This window comes from Elephantulus edwardii, unplaced genomic scaffold (genome assembly GCF_000299155.1).
Source record: "Elephantulus edwardii isolate Elephantulus edwardi_28Jun2011 unplaced genomic scaffold, EleEdw1.0 scaffold00314, whole genome shotgun sequence".
Lineage (NCBI taxonomy): Eukaryota > Metazoa > Chordata > Mammalia > Macroscelidea > Macroscelididae > Elephantulus > Elephantulus edwardii.
The window spans coordinates 350541-372368 of NW_006400064.1; the positions used below are offsets into that span (position 1 = coordinate 350541).

At 46.9% G+C, this 21828-nt stretch overlaps 1 protein-coding gene across 3 annotated transcripts in view; it reads right to left on the bottom strand.

The window, feature by feature from the left end:
• Positions 1–1445: 1445 nt before the first annotated feature.
• The window catches only part of TOM1L2 (target of myb1-like 2 (chicken)), a 289350-nt gene continuing 268967 nt past the window's right edge, over positions 1446–21828 (bottom strand). Inside the window, exons 5-13 of one of the 3 annotated variants that reach the window (XM_006901181.1) lie at positions 19315–19448; positions 16800–16848; positions 16243–16366; positions 13510–13627; positions 12417–12489; positions 10084–10173; positions 4092–4151; positions 2514–2550; positions 1446–1588 (exon numbers count right to left, since the gene is read on the bottom strand). In XM_006901181.1, the coding sequence (XP_006901243.1) occupies positions 1446–1588; positions 2514–2550; positions 4092–4151; positions 10084–10173; positions 12417–12489; positions 13510–13627; positions 16243–16366; positions 16800–16848; positions 19315–19448 (828 nt within the window). Of the gene's footprint in view, positions 1589–2513; positions 2551–4091; positions 4152–10083; positions 10174–12413; positions 12490–13509; positions 13628–16242; positions 16367–16799; positions 16849–19314; positions 19449–21828 lie in introns of all 3 variants that reach the window. The other 2 variants (XM_006901179.1, XM_006901180.1) reach the window with 2 other exon arrangements.

Here is a 21828-nt window from a genome sequence, read left to right on the forward strand (position 1 = left end):
AAGAGCTAGGGCATGGAACCATCAACTGGTCAATCAGGTGGACTCTGCTTTCCCTCTAGAGGATGCTGGAATAATGTTAGATTTTAACAGGTGTGCTATGTTTCTGGGCTCACTGCTCCTGTGTGTGCACACCACAGATCCTGAAGGTTCTTTCCAGATTGTGGGTCACTGCTCCTTCCCTGCTCAGGCCAGTGCATAAGTAGTGACACCACATTCTAGACTACCCTGCCCTGCAGGAGTGCTGACAATTCCTCAAGGTCAGGATACAGAATGGCCTCCTAAAGGGGACAGGAACAGACTAACCACAGCACCTCCACCCCCTGAAGGGGCCCACAGCAGGTGGGAAATAACTGCAGCAGCACAGGGGTAGGGATTGAAGGATGGGGTGTGGGAGGGAACAGCCTGAGGATGGCACCTGATCCATACTGTTCTCCTACATTCAAGACACACTAAGAGTGCAGAGTATGAAGGAGGGCATCGGTTGCCCTGCCACCTCAGCTTGGGCAATCTGCTGCTAGGGAGAGAGGTTTGTCTGTCTGTACAGTGGGTGGATAGGTGGGCCAGGACTCAGGAGTGAAGCGGGGCTTTGCTATGTGCTGCCTGTACTCCTCAAGCTGTCTTGGAGGCAGGGGTTCAAAGGTTGCCCCCCTGGTGGGCCAGGGCCTCCAGGTTCTGCATTCATAATTAAGGAAATCGTTCCTCCACATGTAGCTCTACTAGTGGCTGAGATGTGCACAAGGGGCGACAGGGGGAATGGAGTGGTGGTGGTTTGGGCTACAGTAGTGTTATCTCTGCAGGCACTAACCACCAGCATGCTACATGGCCACTGTCCAAGGGTTGGGGTGTCTCCCATGTCAAGAGCCTGTGCAAGCTTGGGCACAGACCTTGGGCCTGGGTGTCCAGCTCAGATAGGTCACAAAGGTGAGAGAACCTCAGGTGCACCCAGAGAGCCTTCTCAAGCACTGGGGTTTAGGTGCTATGGAAGACACCAGCAGAGCACAGCAGCATGAGGAGCCTGGCCTCAGCATGCCAGTGAGTCTACCCCCAGAGCAACAGTCCTCCGGGAGGAAGGGCAGAAGTGGGCAAGGCAGAAGAGGGGGAAGGGGCACTGAGTCTGTTCTAGAGGCAGAAGAGGGGGAAGGGGCACTGAGTCTGTTCTGGACATGGTCCTTAGGGCTGCCCTGGTAAGGTGACGCTGTGGCCTGCTCCATGGGGAGTGGTGGAAGTGGGGCAAGGGGCATCGAAAGTGGCCAAGAGGGTGCGAGGGCCATCTCAGTCCATGGACAGTCAAGTGTCTCTCACCCCTAAACAAATGCAGGTGGTTAAAGCTGGGGATAAACACAGTGAATTCTAAAAGGAGATATGGACTTGAGCTTGGGAGGGGGCACCAGTGCCCAGAATGGAAGGTTCCCTGGGCCTCCAGGCAGGCAAACCACCACCAGCATTCACAGGGCGAAGAGGGTGTCCTCTGATCGATCAGGCTTCTTCCTGCCAGAGGAGGTTAAGGTGGGGGTCTCTGCTGGGAGTGAGGGGAAGCTAGGGACCATTTCAGCAGCTTTGGCCCGCTCTTCAAGGAATTTATCAAATTCTGTAAACAAAACCAAGGCAAGAGCAGGACAGGTCAGGAGGTTAGGTCACCTTCAACTTCAAGTAGCCCTGTCCCCACCCTCCCCTCACCAGTCTCTCTGGGGCTCTCCACATGAGCCTCCTTCCATAAGCCCTAGTCCCAGAGCACCCCTCTCTCTTTGCTGCTAGGGAAGGAGGTAGAGGGCTGGGAACCCCAAGCTGGTAAGTCATACTTCATCCAGGGCTTCTATTTCTTCCCCTGCAACCTTGAGGGCAAGGGGACAGGAACAGTGTCAGCAAGCAGGTGTGGTGTTGGGAAAAGATGGCCTGCTTCCTGTAAACCTCTCAAAAATTCTAGAGGAAGCTCCTAGTCTTTAGTGCAGCTCTTATTCCTGCCCCATCCACTGATGTGTAGACTCTCCAGATGAGCCCTGGAGGCCAGGCTGGGGCAATGAGGACTGGAGGAGGGAGCCCAAGTCCCCTCTATGGGGCTTGGAAACCAAAGTGCACCTGTCCTCCGGCAAATTCCTACCGGACATCCTACTTAGGATGGCAGAATGGAGATAGGCAGAGTGGAAGGAGAGGCTGGTGGGACAAGGGTGAGGTGGAGGTGAGGAGCAGTATGAGGGCTGGAAGACAGTGAAAAGAGGGTGTACCTCAGAAGAAATGAGGTTCTCCAAAAGATGCCATGCCCAGAAAGTCCCCCTCAGTGCCTCCAGCCCTCGAGTGTCAAACCATACTATACCCATCTAACCTGGAAACCTGATGCCCCACTTTGAAGTCAGGGGAGACAGCAGGTGGAGTTACAGGCAGTGTGTGTACATAACCCCCCAGCCCTTAATGGAATGAGGGCTGCATTTACAAGAGGAAAGTGCACAGCACAGGGCCTGCTATCTAGGGGCTTGAAGAAGGGTGAGGGGACTGGAAGGCCAGGAGACACATCATACCTTCACTTGTGACCCCTTCTTCTGCGTCATCTCCCTTCTGTGAGAGAATCAGAAATAGGCTCAGTAGGTTGTATAGCTTCCCACCCTCCCCACCTCGATCCTGACCCCATCCAGTGCCCACTGCCAACTTTTCCCCAACTCCCAGAGGCTGTGGTGCAAAATTTATAGTCAACTTACTGGAGAAACGGGGGGGGGGGGGCGGGGGGAAGGCAGGTTCTGGGGCTTGCTTTTCCAGAAGAGTTAGCAAGACCAGAAAAGTTACTGCCAGTTCTTCAGCCTGGGCCTTCTCATCCATCAAAATTCTAGCTTGCACAGTAAAGGGCAGGAGGTCTCAGGAAGGTTGTGCTGAGATGTGTCCAGACACCTGTGTTCACTCCTTTCTAGCCTCAAGGCCTGAGAGGTCACTATGTATACTACAGTGGGAAGGGCCATAGTAGAGATCTACCTGGTCAACCACTGAAGCTTCTGAAGTGAGTCAGGCCTGACAATGTAGTGCTCATATGGCAGCTTCAGCAGTGAAGGTTCCGGGGGCCTTTGTAGATGAAGTGTGGGCTGCTGGGGGTGTGTGTGGGGGTGTGTGTCCCAGGCTCTGTCATGCCCTAATGTAGGGTCTTGCTCAACAGGTTCCCTTTCCACCTTTCTGGATCTTGGGGCCTATGGGGAGCGGCCTTGATCTTTCTGCTCTGCCTCTGTGACGAAGGAGCTATTTCTTGTCAAAGCATGTCTTTGGGGACTGTATAATAGAATATCTCTTCCTCCTTTGGAATCTGGGCAAGTTCCTTCCTATCAAAATGAGAAAGCCTGACCTTTCTGGGAAGAGGCCCAAAGTGGTGATAGGCTCCAGCTAGAGCCTGCTGTCCTTAGGAAGGACGAATGGGAAGAGGTGTGTCACTAGCTTAGACAGCCAGGCTGACCTTGGTAGTTAAGATTCCAAGAGGCTGTGCTGTTTCTAGGTCAGGTCTCCCTCACTGGGAGGCAGCTGACAGCATGAGATAAGGAGGATGCAGTCAGCCATGGACTAGTCAGCTTCCCTCCCAGATCACATTTCTGCACCAGCCCAGGGGCCGGTGGGCAGGTGAAAGCATTGTGCAGGAACAGGAGCCACGCTCCTGTCATTCACAACTGTGTGCTTGCCTCACCCCATCTTAGGATAAAGACAGCTTCTGTGGTACAGGGGCTTGTAATGCAAAGACACTAGAAACTGGGAGGGTGTGAAAAAGACTTGAAAAAAACCAAACCTGACTCACTCATCTGCATACAATTTAAAAAAAAAAGTAAAAATAAAAACTCAAACACAAGCCTGGAGCTGAAATAGAGCTATGGGGGAAGTGGTATGTTTGTGAGCTAGTCCCCTTCTCACCAACTGCACACCTCAAGCCAGCAGGCCTGAAGGAGGCACCACCCAGGGCAAGGCCCCATCCCACAGGCCTCCAGCTCGGCATCAGTGGATGCCTCCTGAGCTTGGCACATGTGCCGCTGAGGACCATGAGGTGGAGTCTGCACATCTGTCCCCACAGGCTTGTTCTCAGAGGAGCTGCTGGCCTCATGCCTACACACAAAGCATAACAGGGGTCTCACCAGGTCTGTCCTGAGCCACAGCTCAATGTCGTCCATGATACAGGGCTGCACCACAGGGATCTAGGCAGTCAGCAGCCGGCCAGACAGCCACACAGCCACAGCCAGACACACCAGGACAAAAGAAAATTATCAAAAGCCACCCAGAACAAAACCAAAACCCACACAACAGACGACTGCCACTGTGTGCACAGGGAAGTGCACCACAGAGTATGCACAGGGCAGCACATAGGCAGCATAGGTAGGCAGGGAAAGCAGGAGCAGGCAAGCAGTAGCAGCAGTTAGTGGGGGGTGGGTTGGGGGAGGAAGGTCTCATACACGTTCTTAAAGTGGAGAACTTTTTGACTACATGTGTCAGCCTTCATGTTATGGTGACCGTTGTGGTGCAAACAGTTAAGCATTTGACAACAAATGGAAAGGCTGGAGACCCATGCCAACTCAGGCTTCACAGAGGAAAGGCAGGCCTGAAGCTCCCTGGAGATATCCTTGCAATGGTTCCAGTCCTCAGAATCCCACTGAGTGCAGCTTTTGAACACAGCTCAGCCCTGCACACTATGGGCCACCCTTGGGCTGCATGAGTGTGAGGAAGGCACTGCTTGGAGAAGTTGAGGCTTTGGAGGCAGAGCTAGCTAGCTCAAAGGTGGGGGCTTTGCCCAGCCAGAATGACTTAAAAATGTGTCCCTGTGCCTTTCTTGGGGATAGGTGGAGCACCCAGAAGATGGATGTAGCTTAGATGACAGAAGGCAGCCAAACTGTCACCAACAAAAACAGCTCAAATGAGGGCTGCACTGACAAAGGGAAGTGTGGGCTCTGGGCTAAGTCCCTGCAGGTTAACATTATGAAGCAGCCCTAAATGCAACAACCTCCTTCCTCTCATCCTTTCTTCTGCTCACTTTGGTGGTAAAAGAGGCTCCACAGAGGAACAGGGAGTGAGAGTTGGCTCCAAAGCTGAGGGAGAGACCGCTCACTCATGCTGAGTAGCCTCCTTCCCTCAGTATTGCCAGCCCTACTCCCTAGGCCTCTAGTGGAGGATCCAGGGCAATTCCTCCAGCTAAGAATGCATAATTTACTGTCTGATGGGTATACTATACCTCAGCCCCTCAGAAGTTATGTCAGTGAGATGCTTACTCTCAAACTGGAGAAAGGAGCTGCCTGCTCTTCACTGAGGGTACCAGTTCAGTCCAGTAGTGCTAGACTCACTCACAAGCCCACTATTTCTAGAAAAAATACCAGCACTGTATTTGGTCTTATCCAGTGTTCTATCTAGGTTATGAATAATGTTAAAATAGCCAGAGTAGTGTCTCAGTTCTTATTAAAGAGTAGAGAATCTGTACAAACAGCCCTACCAGGACTGCATCCCCACCCCCAGCCCTGGAGACCTGCTACTGGTCGGCATGGGTGAGGTGCACAGGAGGTGGCAGGACACTGCAGGGGACTAGAGTCCCCAGAACTTTTTTTTAGCGATCACTCTATGGTGATCTGGAGACCTGCTGCTCTTGTTGGGTCTGTGTTTGTCCAAACACAAGCAGAGTAGGAAATTCTGTCTACTATGCCACTTACTTTTTTTTGATTGATGGGACACAAGAAGGTTAAATTTTAAAATATCAAAGAGTTCATATTCCCCTAAAATGAACTTTGTGCACAAATAATGTGATTTAACCAGGTGGTACAAATGCCTGATGGGACATGCTAACAGTACCTAGCACAGGACATGCTCCTACCCTATCAGGCTGGTAACAGGATGTGAGCTATGGGTTGCCAAATGCTATGCCTGTTTATGCCTCCTAACAAAAGGTACTCATTTTCAAGAAGTTGGTGTTTATATCGCAGAGTGCTAGGCTGAAGACATGGGTCATGCCAGAGCTTGAAATGTTGGCCCACCCAACACAACAAACAGGGTGACACAACAGTGAAAGCACATATGGGTCCTTCAACACCTACCTTGCTTTATTCCCCTAGGAGGAAACTGAGAACCTAGAGGTGCCAAACAATGGGTTCAAAAAGCTAAACGATCATTGACATTTGAGAAACTTCTCCAAAAACTGTTTCATAGGAACGCTTTTCATGTCTCTCCTGAATTTTTCAAATAAGAAACGTTTAGGTGTAAAGACTGGCCATCTTCTAACCCTCTAGGTGTGGTCCAGGGCTCAGGAAAGCCCAGCAGAGTGGGAAACAGGCAAGGACAGGGCTCAGTTCTGCACCTGGCACTATGTAATGCACAGCCCTCAGCAAACAGCTCTACTAGTTCTTTCTGGGCACTGGCTTCTCCATCTGATAGTCCTCCTCTCATGTCTTACAGAGCCTGAGAGAGCAGAGCTAAGGGCAGGGTGCTGGTCTGACACCGTCACTTCTTGTTGTTAAGTGTTGTTAAATTTCCTATAATTTAGTGACTCTGAACAACAGATTGAAACCTTGCTCTATCCTGCACCATCCTCATGGTCTCTGCTATGGTCAAGGTCATTGCTGCATTCACTATGTCAATCCATTTCACTGAGGATCATCCTTTCTTTTGGTGATCCTTTCTTTTCCCAAGCATGATGCCATTCTCCAAGGACAGGCTCCTCTTGACAATATATCCAAGGTTGGAATTTTACCATCCTTGCCTTTAAGGAGCACACTGCTGGCAATCCTTCCAGCATAGAATGTCTGTTCTTTTGAAAGTCCATGAAATATTCAGTACACTTCACCAACATAATTCAAGGTCATAGATTTTTCTTTAGTCTTCCTTATTCATTGTCCAACTTTCACATGCATATTTCTCATCTGTGAAATAAAGTTATATTTAACTGATCTTGAACCCTTTGACTTTCTTATTGTTGCTGTTCGATGCCCCTGAACCAGCTGACTTGTGGTACTCCATGCACTATGGATACCATGAGGCCCAGTCCTGCATTATCTCCGTGACTGACTGTAGATCTGAAGGCAGTAATCCAGAGTTTCTAGGAGCTGGTTTTCTAATGAGATTGCTAGGCTTTCCTTCTGAGTCTACCTTAGACTGGAAGCTTGCTGAAACCTGTTCAATCACAAAAGCTGCAAGGTCTGGAATCTGAACCCAGGTCTCAAGCAAGGAAGGCTAATATTTTCCCACTGAACCACAATGGTCTAAGATCTTTAATAGTTGAGGCTTCTAATTCAGAAACTCATGAACTTTGTTACTCTGTGAAAGGCACCTGGCCTTGGGGCATGAAGCACTATAGGTCTAGGGTGCTGGCTAACAGTTACATTTATATAATGTCAGAGATGAGTTTCTCCTGGTTAGAAACAATACTTTGGCTGAATAAATTTCCTAGTGAAGAAATGCCTTTGGTATTACAACAGAGTAAAGATTCTTCTAACAATGTAGGTGCACACAAACTGATTAACTATGTACATGGTTATGAAAATGTGAGGTTTGTTTCTGGTTTGTTTGGTGAGCTTTTAACGAAGAGACCCATGTAATTATTCCTGAGCTTTACAATAAAAGTGTGAAAACAGGCAGGGGTGGGGGAATGTGAGAAAGGAAGGGAGAAAGAGGAAATCCTGTTTTAGGCCAGTGAGAAGAGCAATCATGGCTACACAAGAAGACTGTACTGAGTGCCAGAGGATGGTCCAGTCATCAGTTCCTCTGAAACTTTGGTTTAAGCAGCTGTACTGTAATTTCAAAGATACGTGGTTCAAGATGAGCAATCTTCTCCTGGGAGAATTATTGCCTCTGAAAACCTGCTAGAGGGTCAGCTAGGGGTCATTTCTGACTCGACAATATTCAACAACATGAGAGATGAGTTCAGCTGACCCCTAAGATCCATGCTGTTTCTAAAATGCTAAATTTTTAACATTTTCTCATTTCATTTTCCAAGCTGAGGCCTAGTCCAAGTGATCTACAGAAGACAGTGAGTGGTCAAGGAAGAAAGGTAGGTCTACGATATGTCAAGAGGGAAAATATGCTGGGCAAGCTGCGACAGTGGCTGCATAAGCTCTCCACGGTGGCTGCATAAGCTCTCCCCCACTTTAGAATCTTAAGAGAAGCTAGTCTCTCAGATGCCAGAGTTGCAGATGGCCTGCCAGCTGTTGCAGACTCTCATTTGGGTTTGCAGGCAGGGCTATCTCTGAATCCAGGTCTTGAGGGGTCATCTGTCTTGAGAAGGCCTTGCCTGGGGAATCATTCAGGTCATTCACATAAGGGTACAGCCTGCACACCTAGAGGACTCACCCCACAGTCTTCCTGGAGTTACCTGGGCTGATTCATTGCCAGGGAGCCTGGGTTTGTTACTGAACCTTTCTTTGTGCTGGGTATCAGCTATCCTGCAGCCTTGGGAAGTGCAGCCCCTCAAAATCACCAGTTCATGAGGAATCCTAACTCTGCAGCTATAGAGGTCTCCTAGAAAACTCATACAGTATCCCTAGAATACTTTGATCACTGTCCCAAAATGAGTCTTAACCACTGGCTCTCACTCAGTAACACAAAAAGTTTCCAAATTAAGAACCTATACACTGGACCTTAAGGAAGAGTCAAGCTTTCTGCACTATGGCAAATAGGGCAAAGCAATTATTACTATACATTGTTTAAATGAAAAATAAAACAAAACCCCCAAAAAGCTGCACTCAAGTAAGTAGGACAGTAGATTAGCTATTAGTGGGGTTTATTTTGGGGAGGTTGAGACTGGAGCTTTGTGTGGGGACAGGGAAGTGGGAGGCAGCCCATGCAGGGAAAGGACGGTACTGCCACCAGCTGCCCAGGCCACACTTGGGCTAGTATCCTGTCCAATGTGGGCAGTACCCTTTTTCACAGGATTAACAGGCACAAGGACATACAAGCTGGATTCTTCCAGTTAGGACAGTGGAGCAGATATGGTTTCTAGAAACCCTGGTCTGAGGCCACTCATGCAGACCAGATCCCTAACATGCCCCAGAAGTAACAAGTGAGAGGTCCAGCTAGTCCACCTCCAGATGGCCTCAGGGACTGGCCTAGAAACAACCCAGAGCAGGAGCGTACTACTAGCTGCTGCAAGGGGCGCGGGGACCCAATAAACTTGAGTGAGCTTGTGTGAGCTGGCCACTTCATGGTCAATCAGGCAACCCTCCTGTCCCCATTATATTGTTCTGGATGATCCTGCCTGAAATACTGTCATTCAGGTCACTCCTGGCCAAGCAGGTGACCTCTTGGGTTAGCAGCAATCCCAGAGCCTTAGCCTTACCTGGAGAGCCCACCTTCCTGGGCCCCTCCCCTGGCCATCCACCACCTTGCATCTGAGCTCTCTGCCCCGTTAGAGCAGAGACTCTGAAGGCCAGAGGCCCTATGTCAATTCTTATGACATCTCTGGTCTTTGCCATGCTCTCTTGTGTGAGCCCCCACACACACTCAGGAAGGGCTGGTGCTTCATTACAGGGATTACTGTCACTTTACAGTAACCACCTGAAATGAAATCACCTTTCCAAACATCTAAGCACAAAGCCACCTAATCTGACAAGGTCTCTGTGCCAGAAAATCTTTGCTTCATGAGGATAGTCTATGTTGCTTCGGTATGAATCTCTTCCAGGGCTTTGTCTGTCCTGTGCGTGTATGCACATGCACCTTTCTTTAGGATCCATTTGGGACGTTAATGGACATAAATTACTGAATTCAGAAACTTGTCACATGTAGAACCACTAGATTCTGAGACTTTTTGGACCAGCCAGTTGGGAACACCCCTGAATACACATGTGTTCACACTTGCCCACCCAACCACAAGTCCCAGGACCTTGTGCTCATCCTGGAAAAGTGAATACTGCTGACAGCTCCAGAGACAGTGAAAGGAAGGAGACCCCTACTCACTGCCAACCAGTGTCACTGATGGCCTGGACCGTGAGACTGAGGTCACAGACCTTAGCAAGCAGCTAGTGTGGCTTACAGGGACTATGCAAAGAGGAGGGGAATATGGCGCTGTGGTTAGGAGGAGTGGTGTTCAGTGGGTTGGTACAGGACTGTTACACAGGTAAGGGGCTGACTGCAGGCCTGGTGTCGCTGGTAAACTCTCACCATTCCTTGGGTTATTAGCCAGCTGTCTATAGGGTCCAGGTCAGAGTTTCCATCTTTACCTCTCTGCTGGGCCAAGGACAGCAAAGTCCCAGAAAGAAAGAAGTCACAGCAAGACCATGACAAAGGAGTCAATAGCATTGTGGTGAAAAAAAAGTCCCTCCAGAGGGCTGGCCATTTGTCATGTGAGGAAATGTAATCCTCATACCCCTTCCCCTCCCCTCAGGTGTCCCCATTTCATGCCTAGAACAAAGAAGAAAAGTTAAACAACAAAGAATCTCAATAAACACCTACCCCTCCTCCACCTGGGTGGGGGTGTCAGCAGAAGCTGGCCCGCGTATTTCTCCAGATGAGGTCCCCAGATTGGACAGGAAAAAGACTTTTCAAACAACCAGCTTTTACCAAATCATTTTGTTTTTGCCTTAGTTTATTCCTACTATTGTCTCTTTTTTCCCTTCTTTCTAGTTGCCTTCATAGTCTTTTCCTAAACTCTTAACTTAAAAGCAGAATTTGAGGTGAGCTCTGGTGGCCTAGTGGCAAGAAGCTGCACTGCAATCCAAGAGGTGCACAGTTCGAATCCAACAGATGCTCTGCTGGAGAAGGAGGAACAATCTCCTTCTGTACCAGTCAGATCTGATTTGATGGTACACACAAAAAAATAACAAAATTTAAAAAAAAATTTTTTTTAAAAAGCAGAATTTGAGTGTGTTGCCTTTTTACTAACAATGGAATTATTTTAGGTTAGGACTATAGACTTGGTTGTCTATAGTGACAAAGCTACACAATTTTCTCTTTTTCTCTGTGTGGTTAATTCCTTCCTGCCCAAAACTGGTAATCTGGAGACAATGTCATCATCTCCAAGTCAGCCTGACTTTCAGGGAGAGACAATGTGCCCATAAGGTTCACATTTATATGACCTTGTGTACCCACTTCCTGTCATCATTAAGGTGCCATCCTGGCAAGCAGAAAAAGGTAAAGCATTTCTGAAACCCCTCCCAACGCTTGAGAAATATGCTGATGCCATTGGGACCTGTGAGGACAGCAGCAGGTCTGGGCTGTGCTATCTTCCAAACACTACCCTGAGCAAGACCTCCAAGTCCTTTGGCTGGGATCCGTGCAGGGGTACTGACAGCAGGAGTGGCACAGAAGACACACTCTGGCATGAATGTGCCAATGTGGGCAACAGATGTGATTGGCTGGACCAGGGTCCACTGGGCAGAGAACTTGTTCTCGCCATTTAGTATAGTGGCTGGACCTTTGCCAGATTCTCAAAGGCCTTTCCTGAGGCAGGTGTGAGGACATTCTGGCTCAAACTAAAAAAAAATAGGGCCATGACCATCACATAAAAGTTGGGAATCCCAATCTAGCTTATTTTGTAGGAAGGCAGGTTGCCGAGGAATGCAGGGCACCTAAGCCAGGATGGCTCTTCTGTGCTTCCCAGTAAAGGGTCATACCTCCCTATCTTACCCAAAGCAGATGTGCAGTCCTCCCCAAAGTGAGATTTCCTTTGGAAGCACACAACAGGGCTGCTGTCTGCCAGATCCAGACTGAGACAGGCCACAGGAGGCCTGAGGCCAGCCCTCCCACCCCTGGAAGGCCAGCTGCACTGGGCTAACTTCCTATCACCTTTCCCTACCCTTGTGTCTCTACACATGGATAGAACATCACACAGTGTCATACAAACTTCTTTTTTAAGCAAAAGAGAAAATCTCAGAAGCAGTATTAAGATATAGGCATAGGTTTGGCAGATGATAATTTTACATTCACATCAGGAGGGTGGGGGAGAGAGAGACATCCCTTTTCTTGCAATGATTTTCAGTTTCACAGAAACCATGTCTTCAAGGCTGTGCTTGGGGAACACAAACAAGCACCCTCCCTCCACTTACAAGAATTTCCCTTTCAGCTCTTCTCCTCGGGCTGTACTTCTGGAACTGCATCCTCCTACCCCTTCCATTCTAACCTTAGTGTTAACTAACTCATGGTAGTAATCCTGTTACAACCTCCATCAGAGATGGGGCTCAGGCTAGCATTCTTTCCCTTGGAGGGGTCAATAATGTATCAGAGCACATTTGAGAGGGACCCCATCTGGTCACAGTAGACTTGTGCCCTGCAAGCTCTGGGTTCTGCCCTGTCCAGCCTGCTGCCTGTGCACTGCATGCCCTAGACAGACTCTCACTGTCCTGGCCCTGGAGCAGGACTTTTGCACCCAGATTCTCCCCAGAATGTCCTTGCCTTCCACCCAAGCCATTCAGCTTAAATATTCAGCAGCTACACCAAAATGCCTGACTTCCTTCCAGAGGATTCCTGGCAGAAAAGCAGACTTGAAGACCTACCACTTCAGAGCTCTGTGGCCGACTGTCCTGTGTCGATGACAATCCCCCAGCTGCCTGTGGGTCCTCGTAGTTCACCCTGGGGACAGCAGCACAGAAAGCATGAAGTCCACCCTCCCCTCCACTTCCAGCTATGGGTGGTCTACAGCATCTTCCTCCAAAGCAACGTGGTGCCCTGAACTTCAGCAGAGGCTCTGGGCTTGGGCTCCACAGTGCGGACTCTGGGCATAGTGGACACTCAGGCCTTGGTTTCCTCTGGGGTCAGAGATACTTGGCATCTCAATGTCTTGGCATCTAATTAACAATCCTAGAACAAATATTTCTGAAGCTCAGTTATTTCAGAGGTCAAAGGTGCTCTGAACCTCCTTGAGGAGAGGGGTACTATAGCTGTTGTTGTTGTTAAGTGCCTTGGAGTAAAAAACAATAGCCTCAGCAATGAGGAAGGTGGTCTCATGGTCTGAGATGTGGGTTTGCCGCTGGTTTTTCTTTTCAGTCCAGATTCTTTTAGCTGTATCTATTTTACAAGTAATTTTTATTAATGAAAGGCACATGGGACCTTGGGGATCCAGTGAGCTTGTGGAGCCCTGAACATGAAGGCACCAAAATGTGAAGTCCTAGGAGAGGTGGAAAAGCACCCCTCCCTCATGCTTAGGACAGAGCTCTTGAAGCACACTCTGGTATTCCCTAGCTGTAGGAGCCAGCTACTTCCAGTATACTTCCTCACTAACATAAAGCTCATCCTAACCAGAGCTGCTTCCAGGGCATTGCTATCCTGACTATAGGGCGGGGTCCTCTCACTGCCAGGAATTCAGTCCATTTCCGATGGCCTCTGCCTGTCACCTCTGTAGAGGCAGCATTGGAAAGAAAGGCAGTAGAGCATCCTCTCCTTGGAACTCAAAGATTGGGTACAACAGCTTGAAGAGGGCAGAGGCAGGGCTAGCTGGCATTCACTTGACATCTGCATCAAATGCTAAGTCTCACATTCATACTGTAAAGCTCCTGGAAGCCCTTGACTGTAAATCAAGATCTCTTGGTTGACCTGTGTCCATTAAGTGCCCCCTAATATCTCTAGAAAGCCACTGAAAGGATCCCCACGTACGTCTTGCGTTGCTCAGCCAAGGAACTCCTTCTTGTCTGTGTGAACATGTCCAAGCCATCATGGGGATTACACTGCTTGAGTGAACTGAGAGTGCCACTCATACTCTCTGACCCCAAGTCTGTGGAGACAAAACAAGTCATGAGAGGCTGAGGACAATGTGTACCAGGGTGGGTGGCAAAGCTGAGGGGTCAGGAGGTGACTGGGTTAAGGGTACAGGCTTTTCCTCACTCACTCCCAGTGCATCCTCTGCAGAGGGAGTCACAGAGGAGCAGTCTTGGGTCCCGAAGCCCTTCTCAACCCTATGCTGTGTCAGGACTCTCATCAAAGGAGAAACTGCTGGCTGGGGAGTATAGGCAGCAGCCAGCCAGTCTGCCAACCCAGTTCTCGTAAGGGCCCTAGCAGTGAGTTTGTCTTGAACTCAACCACAATTTCCAAGGGGCTAGGTCACTTAAGTCTGGCAGAATAGTGGTTAGAAAGCTTTGTTGCCATGTGAAACACTACTGGCTTCAACACAGCAGCTGCTCCAAGGGTGGAAGAGGGAACATTTGGCTTCCATAAACATTTACAGCCTTGGAAACTCTTCCTGGCAATTTTATTCTGTCCTGTATTAAGTTGGAATTGACTCAATGGCAGAGTTTATTTTTTTGGTTTGGGGTCACTTAGTTATTATCAGGCACTCACAATGTCCTAAGAGGACCAAATTGATTCTGACATGATGCTTGGCTTCAGGAAGAAACAAGAGCAATACTTAGTTAATAATATTAGGAATATTAGGAATGACCAGAAACTGACAAAACTGTGATCCTCAAGGACAAATGCTTGCTAAGGGGAGAAGAGGATCAAAGGCAGCTATAAGTCACAGGGTCTTGTCTGAGAGAGATTAGTAGAGAATGAGACCAGTACTGAGGACAGGAATTGAAGTGTGAAACCTGAGACAGTTTATAAGAAGGCCAGTGACAGAGCTATATTTTAATTCTAGGTATTAAATATGATGTCCATATGCTAACTGGATCACAGGCACAAAAATCTGTCTGCTTCAATACAAATGAGAAGCTAGAATTAAAGCTAAATAAAGGCTTAATGGAATAAAGGCTTATAAGACAGATATAAAACATAAAAGATGGAAGAAAGAATATTGACAGGGCCATAATTATTAGCTATCTTATAATTTTGTTCTATATAAACTGGCATCATCCAATTTATTTACATTTAGACCTATATTGGGAGATCTGGTGGCTTAGTGTTAAGGAACTGTCCCACCAATGCAAAGGTATGTGGTTAGAATCTACTAGCTATTCGGCCATAGTAGGACAGGCAATCTCCTCCTGTGCGATTTGTTGCCTCTAAAAACTCAATGGATGGTCAGCTCTAGGTCACTTCTGACTTGATAGCATCCAACAAGAAGATCCATGCAGGGGAACTTTGGTGGCCTAGTGGGTAAGGAGCTGTGCTGCCATCCTGAAAGTATGTAGTGTGAATCTACTAGCTGCTTTTTAGGAGAAAGTGGGCAAACTCCTCCTGTGTGACTTACTGCTTAGGAAAATGTACTGTATGATCAGCTAGACCTGTTATGCATCAGAGAGTTGGACAATGACCAAGGAGGATAGAAGGAGAACTGATGCCTTTGAGCTGTGGTGCTGGAGAAGAGTACTGAGAATACCATGGACTGCTAGGAAAACAAATAGATTTGTCCTGGAGAGGGTTAAACCGGGTGGCTCCTTGGAGGCAAGGATTCTGAGGCTCCATCTAACTTACTTTGGACATGTAGTGAGGAGAGACCGGTCCTTGGAGAGGGACATCATGCTTGGGAGGGTGGAGGGACGGCGCAGGAGAGGAAGGCCCTCTATGAGGTGGATTGATTCAGTGATTGGGATATTTGGGATGGGAGTGTCAGAGACAGTGCGATTGGCACAGGACAGAGCGGAGTTTAGGGCTGTTGTATGTAGGGTCGCTATGAGTCGCAGGCGACTCGACAGCACATAACAACAGCAACAACAACAACAACATGATCAGCTATGAGTCAGTTCCAAATCAATAGCATTCAACAACAACAACAATACAGGGGGCTCTGGTAGGTAAGGAGCTGCACTGCTAAACCCAAAAGCAGGCAGTGTAAATCCACCAGCTGTTCTGGAGGAGAAAGATGAGAAATCTATACAATTTACAGCCTCTGAAAATGCACTGGAAGGTCAGCTGAGTGAGCTCAGATTCAAGGCAATGTGGAGTCACATACATGAACAGCATGAACTGTGCACAAGTGGTGAAGCTTTTTCTGTAGTACCAGATAAGAGAACACTTTAGGTGGACAGTATTAGTTCAAGGAGGGTAAATAAGTCAGTGCTATAATTTCGTTTCTGAGCCATGGCAAACACAGGTAACAGATCAAAGACTCAGCTCCCAACGCCTGGTGTGGTCTCAGTATCCTTCCCTATCTTGAGTTCAAGCAGCCATTGCCTAGTTCATATAGAAAGTGAAATAAAAAAAAAGTGAAATTACTTTAACTATAGCAAATACATGGTTAAATTTTCATTTTTTTGGGAGAGAAGTTATCACTTCAAGGTGGTACAACTGGCTGGGGCACAGGAATATACTTTCAAATGAATTGCTCAAAAGTTCTAACCAGATTTTTCAATAGAAAAAGACAAAGGGGCTGTCAGTACAGAGTCACAGCTGGGTAAAGGGCTGTAGAGAAGGCAACGGGAGGGAGGCTCGTGGTGCTCCTGAGATACTCACCCAAGCCTGCAAGCTGGGAGGAGAGGGAGGACGGTGGAGCAGCATTCCCTGGCATGGGGCTCACCACAGCCGGAGAGCCTGGCCCTAGGTCTATGAGGTTGTCTTCTGTCACTTCATTCAGTACCTGTCAGGACATGAGCCCTATGTTGGTTCTGAAGTCAAAGCAAGCAAATGACCTATAAAGAGTTCTGGGTAAAGTGCCTGTGGCACCAACATATAAGCTACATGGGGTCTCTCTCTACATGATGTCTCTCAGCCATTTTCAGGGGTAAAGGGGGCCTAGTCACAAGTGAACCCTGCTCACTGCTCTTCTTCATTCTCTATTTAAGGTAAACTGAGTCAGTAGGACAGTGGGCACTATCAGCTACCATTGCATGATCATTCCCCCATCACTAGAGGCAGGCCTGCTAGTGCTTGCTCAAGGATTTGTCCACCAGAGCAATCTTTTAGTCAGAAAGGCTGGAGATGAGGCCCCATAGTGGTGGATCTCTCAGATAACCTTAACACGGAAGAAGGTCCAGCTTCAGGCTTCCTAGAAAATCTGAAGGAATACTTACTCCATTAGTGGCTTTTTGTGTGGACAGGGTCGATCTGTAGTGTTCAAACCTAATGGGGTAAGGAGAGATAGAGGTCAGGAGAGAGAGGGAACTGTGACGTGACCCACATTAGGCTCAGAGGGCCTGGAAAGAGCTCTGTGAAAGGAAGCCAACCAGTCTCTCAAGGGGCAAAGCGACTGGGAGGCGGAGCTCCCCCCATCTTCCTCTGCATGGACCTTTGCAGGACAGCAGCTTCCCTGCTTCTCACATGGGCACTGGAGTGCACACCAGGGAGGAAGCCCTTATCAGCCTCACTAACCACTTCCAACACCTGGACTCAGAATGCCCCTCTTGCCCCTGCCAGCCCCTGACCCTGGTTGTCACATGTCTATCTACAAACCAGGCAGAAACTATGACCTCCTGATTTCACAAAGCTGAAGTGTGTCATTTAGTAGCTACAGTCTCTAAAATACCATCAGTTCTAGGAGTGGGAGGAAGGAGTGCTACTGTAAACTCATCAACCGGCTAGAAGTAAAGGAAAGAGGGAAATGAGGCAAGAGGACAGGCGCAGGACCTCTTACAGCCCAGTGGGATGCTTCAGAGGAGCTGTGGGGGCCAATTAGGAAGAGGCTGTGATGAACAGTGGGCGGGTCTGCAGGAGCCTCTTCTGTAGCTTGTGAGCCACAGAAGGGACTTGGCTTTAAGCAGCTATATCATGCTGTTTCTCTCCTATCTCCAAGAGCACAATATGAAAGCACATATGAGGAAGACTTAGGAGAGGAAGTAATGATTTTTTGCTGTTGTATTTTAAAGCTTCAAAATGTCAAAGGCAAAGAGGTAACGAAGAAAAGTCTCCTATTTGAGTCTAGAGCAGTGGGATCCAGCAGAAATCGGCAGTTCACATTGTCTTCTGGCTCTCTGGGGCTGGGCCCTGAGGAGGAAAGTGTTCCACAAGGAAAGAGCAAAGGCAGAATGCAGTGACTGCACCTGAAGAGACGTATGTGGTGTTTTCAACCTCAGTCTCTAGAACTTTCTAATCCTCAGGTACTTCTTTTCTGTCTTTGAGGGACAATTCATTTCAACAAAAGCACTCAAATAGGGATAATATTTCTTAATCCTGACCATAGTCTCTGGGACTGGTAACCTGGGTACAATGTCTTTACTGGCTCCTGTTAACATATTCTCAAAAGACAAACTCACTGCCATTGAGTTTCCAAATTTTAATAAGTGAAGAGTACTCGACATTTCCCCACGGAGGTGCTGGTGAATTTGAACCAGCAGACACACTTAGCATTCTGGTTAGGAACACAACTCATATGGACTATCTATGGACCATGTGACCAGGAGTCCTTTTATTAACATATTCTGTGGTTGTTGTGTGCTGTCGAGTAGGAACTGACTGCTCATCTTTCCCCTGAAGAGCAGCTAGTGGATTCAAACTACCTACCTTTGGGTTGGCAGTGCAACATTTTACCCACTAGGATGCCAGAAGTAGTAGTAGTAGGGGCTTAAACAGGCTTAATGGGTTAAAATACAAATCCATTCAACATGGAGAAACTGAAACCACACAGCAGACAAAAGGCTGCGAGTCAGGGAACAGCAAAACTGTTCCTATTCTCCAAAAGACATTCATAGTCTCGTGGGTGATCCCATGTTCTTATTACAGATCTTTCTTCATCTATCAAATGGGCACAGAGCCACCTCACCCTACTTACACACAACAGACAACTAAGACAAAGTCCATAGTTGGGACAATCACAACAAAATCTTCCTCAACATTCCCAGAGGTTTTCCAAATGCAAACTGTCACACTGAATCCAATTATTTCAGTTATCATCTTCATTAATAGCATACATGATGAGTTATCTATTAAGTTACCTACTAACACAGAGTGGAGGTAGGACTTCAAGGCTCTTCCGGACAGGCAGGTCTTTCTTTCTGGCTCTGACACTGGGCAATCAGGAAGTTCATGGGGGGGTGACTAGATTAGAGTGCTGCAGACCAATATCCTCACCAAGATGGTTTATACTCTTTTCTGAGAGAAGGTTTGCTACCCTAAGCCCCAAACCTATTTGGCTACACCAAGAAATGAATTCTATGTCCTGAAGTAGATTCTCAGTACCCGCCTCTATGTCTGCATGTCTTATACACTTTAAACACACTGGCACTCAAAAAGAGAAAATTCGTTTTTTAAAGATGGAGAAGAGGAAATTCTTTTCCTTTAATCCTTTTCAAATTCAAAGATCATCAAAGGAGCAGGTGCAGAAGCTCCACTCCAATCCACCTCCCTCAGGCTGGGTAGCTGCTGGGGAGGTAGAGCAGGGCAGGCTGACAAATGGTAGAGCTTAATTATTTTTTTCTTAATTTTTTTAGTCAACCTCCTGCCTCTTGTTCCCAAAAGAAAAAAAACCTTTTCCCTCTCACCTGAGAACAAATTTGTATCTCTGATGCGTATTTCCCCCACTCTAATCTCTCTTCTTTGTTAAGGAAAAAAAAAAATTCCATTGTTATAGCAATAGTCTTTTCTGGCTCCCACCTCTCATAACGAAGGAAGACATTGTTGAGGTTGTCATTGACGTGCAGCAGCTCCTCTGTGACCTCCTCGTTGGACACTTGGGGGATGAGCTCGACAATGCGCTCCTGCATGGCCCGACAGGTCCTGTTCAGCTCCTAGGGAACACACGCACTCCTGGCTAGCATGCTGCGTGTGATCTGGACTGCCTTCTATTACCTTCAAAAACACAGACTGATTCTTTAAAGTCACATGCTTGTTCACGCAAACAATTTTTCTCCCTCATGAACTTGTCCCTACCACCCTATCTAGAAGGAGATGGAGCCTTTGTCATCCGATATGCAAAGGCACCAATTAATATAATATTGTGTATGCTTATGTGTATAGTTTTTAAAATACAGAAATGAGAATTTTTGCAGCTTGCTTTTTATCATCAACAAAATAACCTTGAGAGCCTCCCCAACCAGTCCTTTGTATGTGCACCACTGATGGACTTTTCCCCTCTCTTCTACTGATAGGTATTCAGGAATAGTCTCCCTCTATCTGGCCAAGTAATACATCAATATTTGTATATTGTCATATATGTACACAAGCACTTCCATAGAAGCTAAGTTTACAGATGTAGGATTTTGGATGAAAGAATATTGTCACTTAGAATACTGATGGTAGTAAAAGGAAACCCTCCCTCAAAAATGGTATTTATTTATACTCCAAGTGACAGCCTGAGTATAGTTTTATGGCTGCAATTTGATACATCTGATGGCACATTTGTTATCTTTCAGAGTGCAGGTGCCTGGTTCATGCAGAGTTCACCAGCTAACCACCAACCACACCACATAACACCAGTCTAAGCTGAAGTCCCTCCTTGCTCTGGGAAGAAAGAAGTATCCCCTGACAACATTAACACTAGGTGGCCTGAGTCCTGGGCCTCCCCAGCAGGGAAGCATTTTGAGTGCTTGTGCAGCATCCTCAAATGCTAATCATTTTTACACCGTTTAGTCTTCAATCCATAAGCATGGTATGTTTTTTAACTTACATATGTCTCTCTGTTTTTTTTTAAAATTTCATTATTTTTTGAGTGTACCGTCAAATCAGATCCAACTGGTACAGGAGGAGATTGTTCCTCCTTCTCCAGCAGAGCATCTGGTGGATTTGAACCGTGCACCTCTGAGACTGCAGTTGCAGCTTCTTGCCACTAGGCCACCAGAGCTCACTCTCTGGGGTTTTTGTAGTAGTGTTTAGCTGAGTTTTTTTATAGAGGTCTTTTAGGTCTCTGTTTAGATTTGTATTCTTTAAGTATTTCATCATTTGGGTGGCTTTTATAAATAGTATATTTCCTTTTTCTTTGTTACTGATCAATTTTTTATATGTTGATCTTGTACCCTGTCACTTTGCTGAATCAGTCAACTGTTGTTGTTATATGTCTTTGGAACTGATTCTGTCCCTCTAGTACTTCCCATACAATCCCGAACAGGAGTGGTGATGAAAGGCATGCCTGTCTGGTTCCTTTCAGAAAGGGGAGTATTTTCAGCCTCTCTCCATTGAATGCTGGCTGTTGGTTTCATATATATATGCTTCTGGTTACCTTGAGAATTTTCCTCCTATTCATATTCTGTTGAGTATTTTTATCAGGAAAAAGTGTTGAAATTTATCATATTGCTTTTCTGTATCAGTTGAGATGATTATATAGTCCTTGTCCTGTTTTACTGATGTTGTGGATTATACTGTTTTTCTAATGCAGAACCATCCTTGCATACCTGGTATGAGTCCTACTTAATTATGATTTTTTTTAAAGCAACATGAGTTGGATTCTATTGACTACAATTTCAAGAATTTGTTGCATGAGGAACATTGGTCTATAATTTTAATAGTATCTTTACCTGGTTTTGACATTTGAGTTATGCTTGCTTCATAGAATGAGTTTTAAGAGTACATCACCGTTTTCTATATTCTGAAATAGCTTGAATAGAATTGGTATCAGTTCTTCTCTGAATATTTCGTAGAATGTATAGGTGAAACCACCTGGACATGGAATTGTGATTTTTGCTTTTATGACTTGTTCCATTTCTTTTCTGATGAGTTTGTTGAAATTTCTAGTTTAGGTGGGCAATGAGTGTCTAAAATATTGTCCATTCTTATGCATTTTCAAATGTGTTAGACTACAGTTCTTCATGTTGCTGCTGTCAGGTGCCACTGAGTATGAATCATAGCTGTAGCAGTCACCAAGTCAATCCACTTGGTTGAGGGTCTTGCTCTCCTTTACTGACCCTCTACCCTTCCCAGCATCATGTCCTTCTTCAAGGAATAGCCCTTCTAGCAACATGTCCAAAGTATGTCTCTCATTCCTGTCTCCAAAGAGCACTCCAGCTGCACCATCTACAAGACATATCTATTCTCCTGGCTATCCATGGTATGCATAGGAATCAGATCGATTACATCTGTGGAAAGAACCGCTGGAGAAGCTCAATATCAGCTGTGAAAACTAGGCCAGGAGCTGATTGTGGAACAGACCACCAACTACTCATATGCAAATTCAAG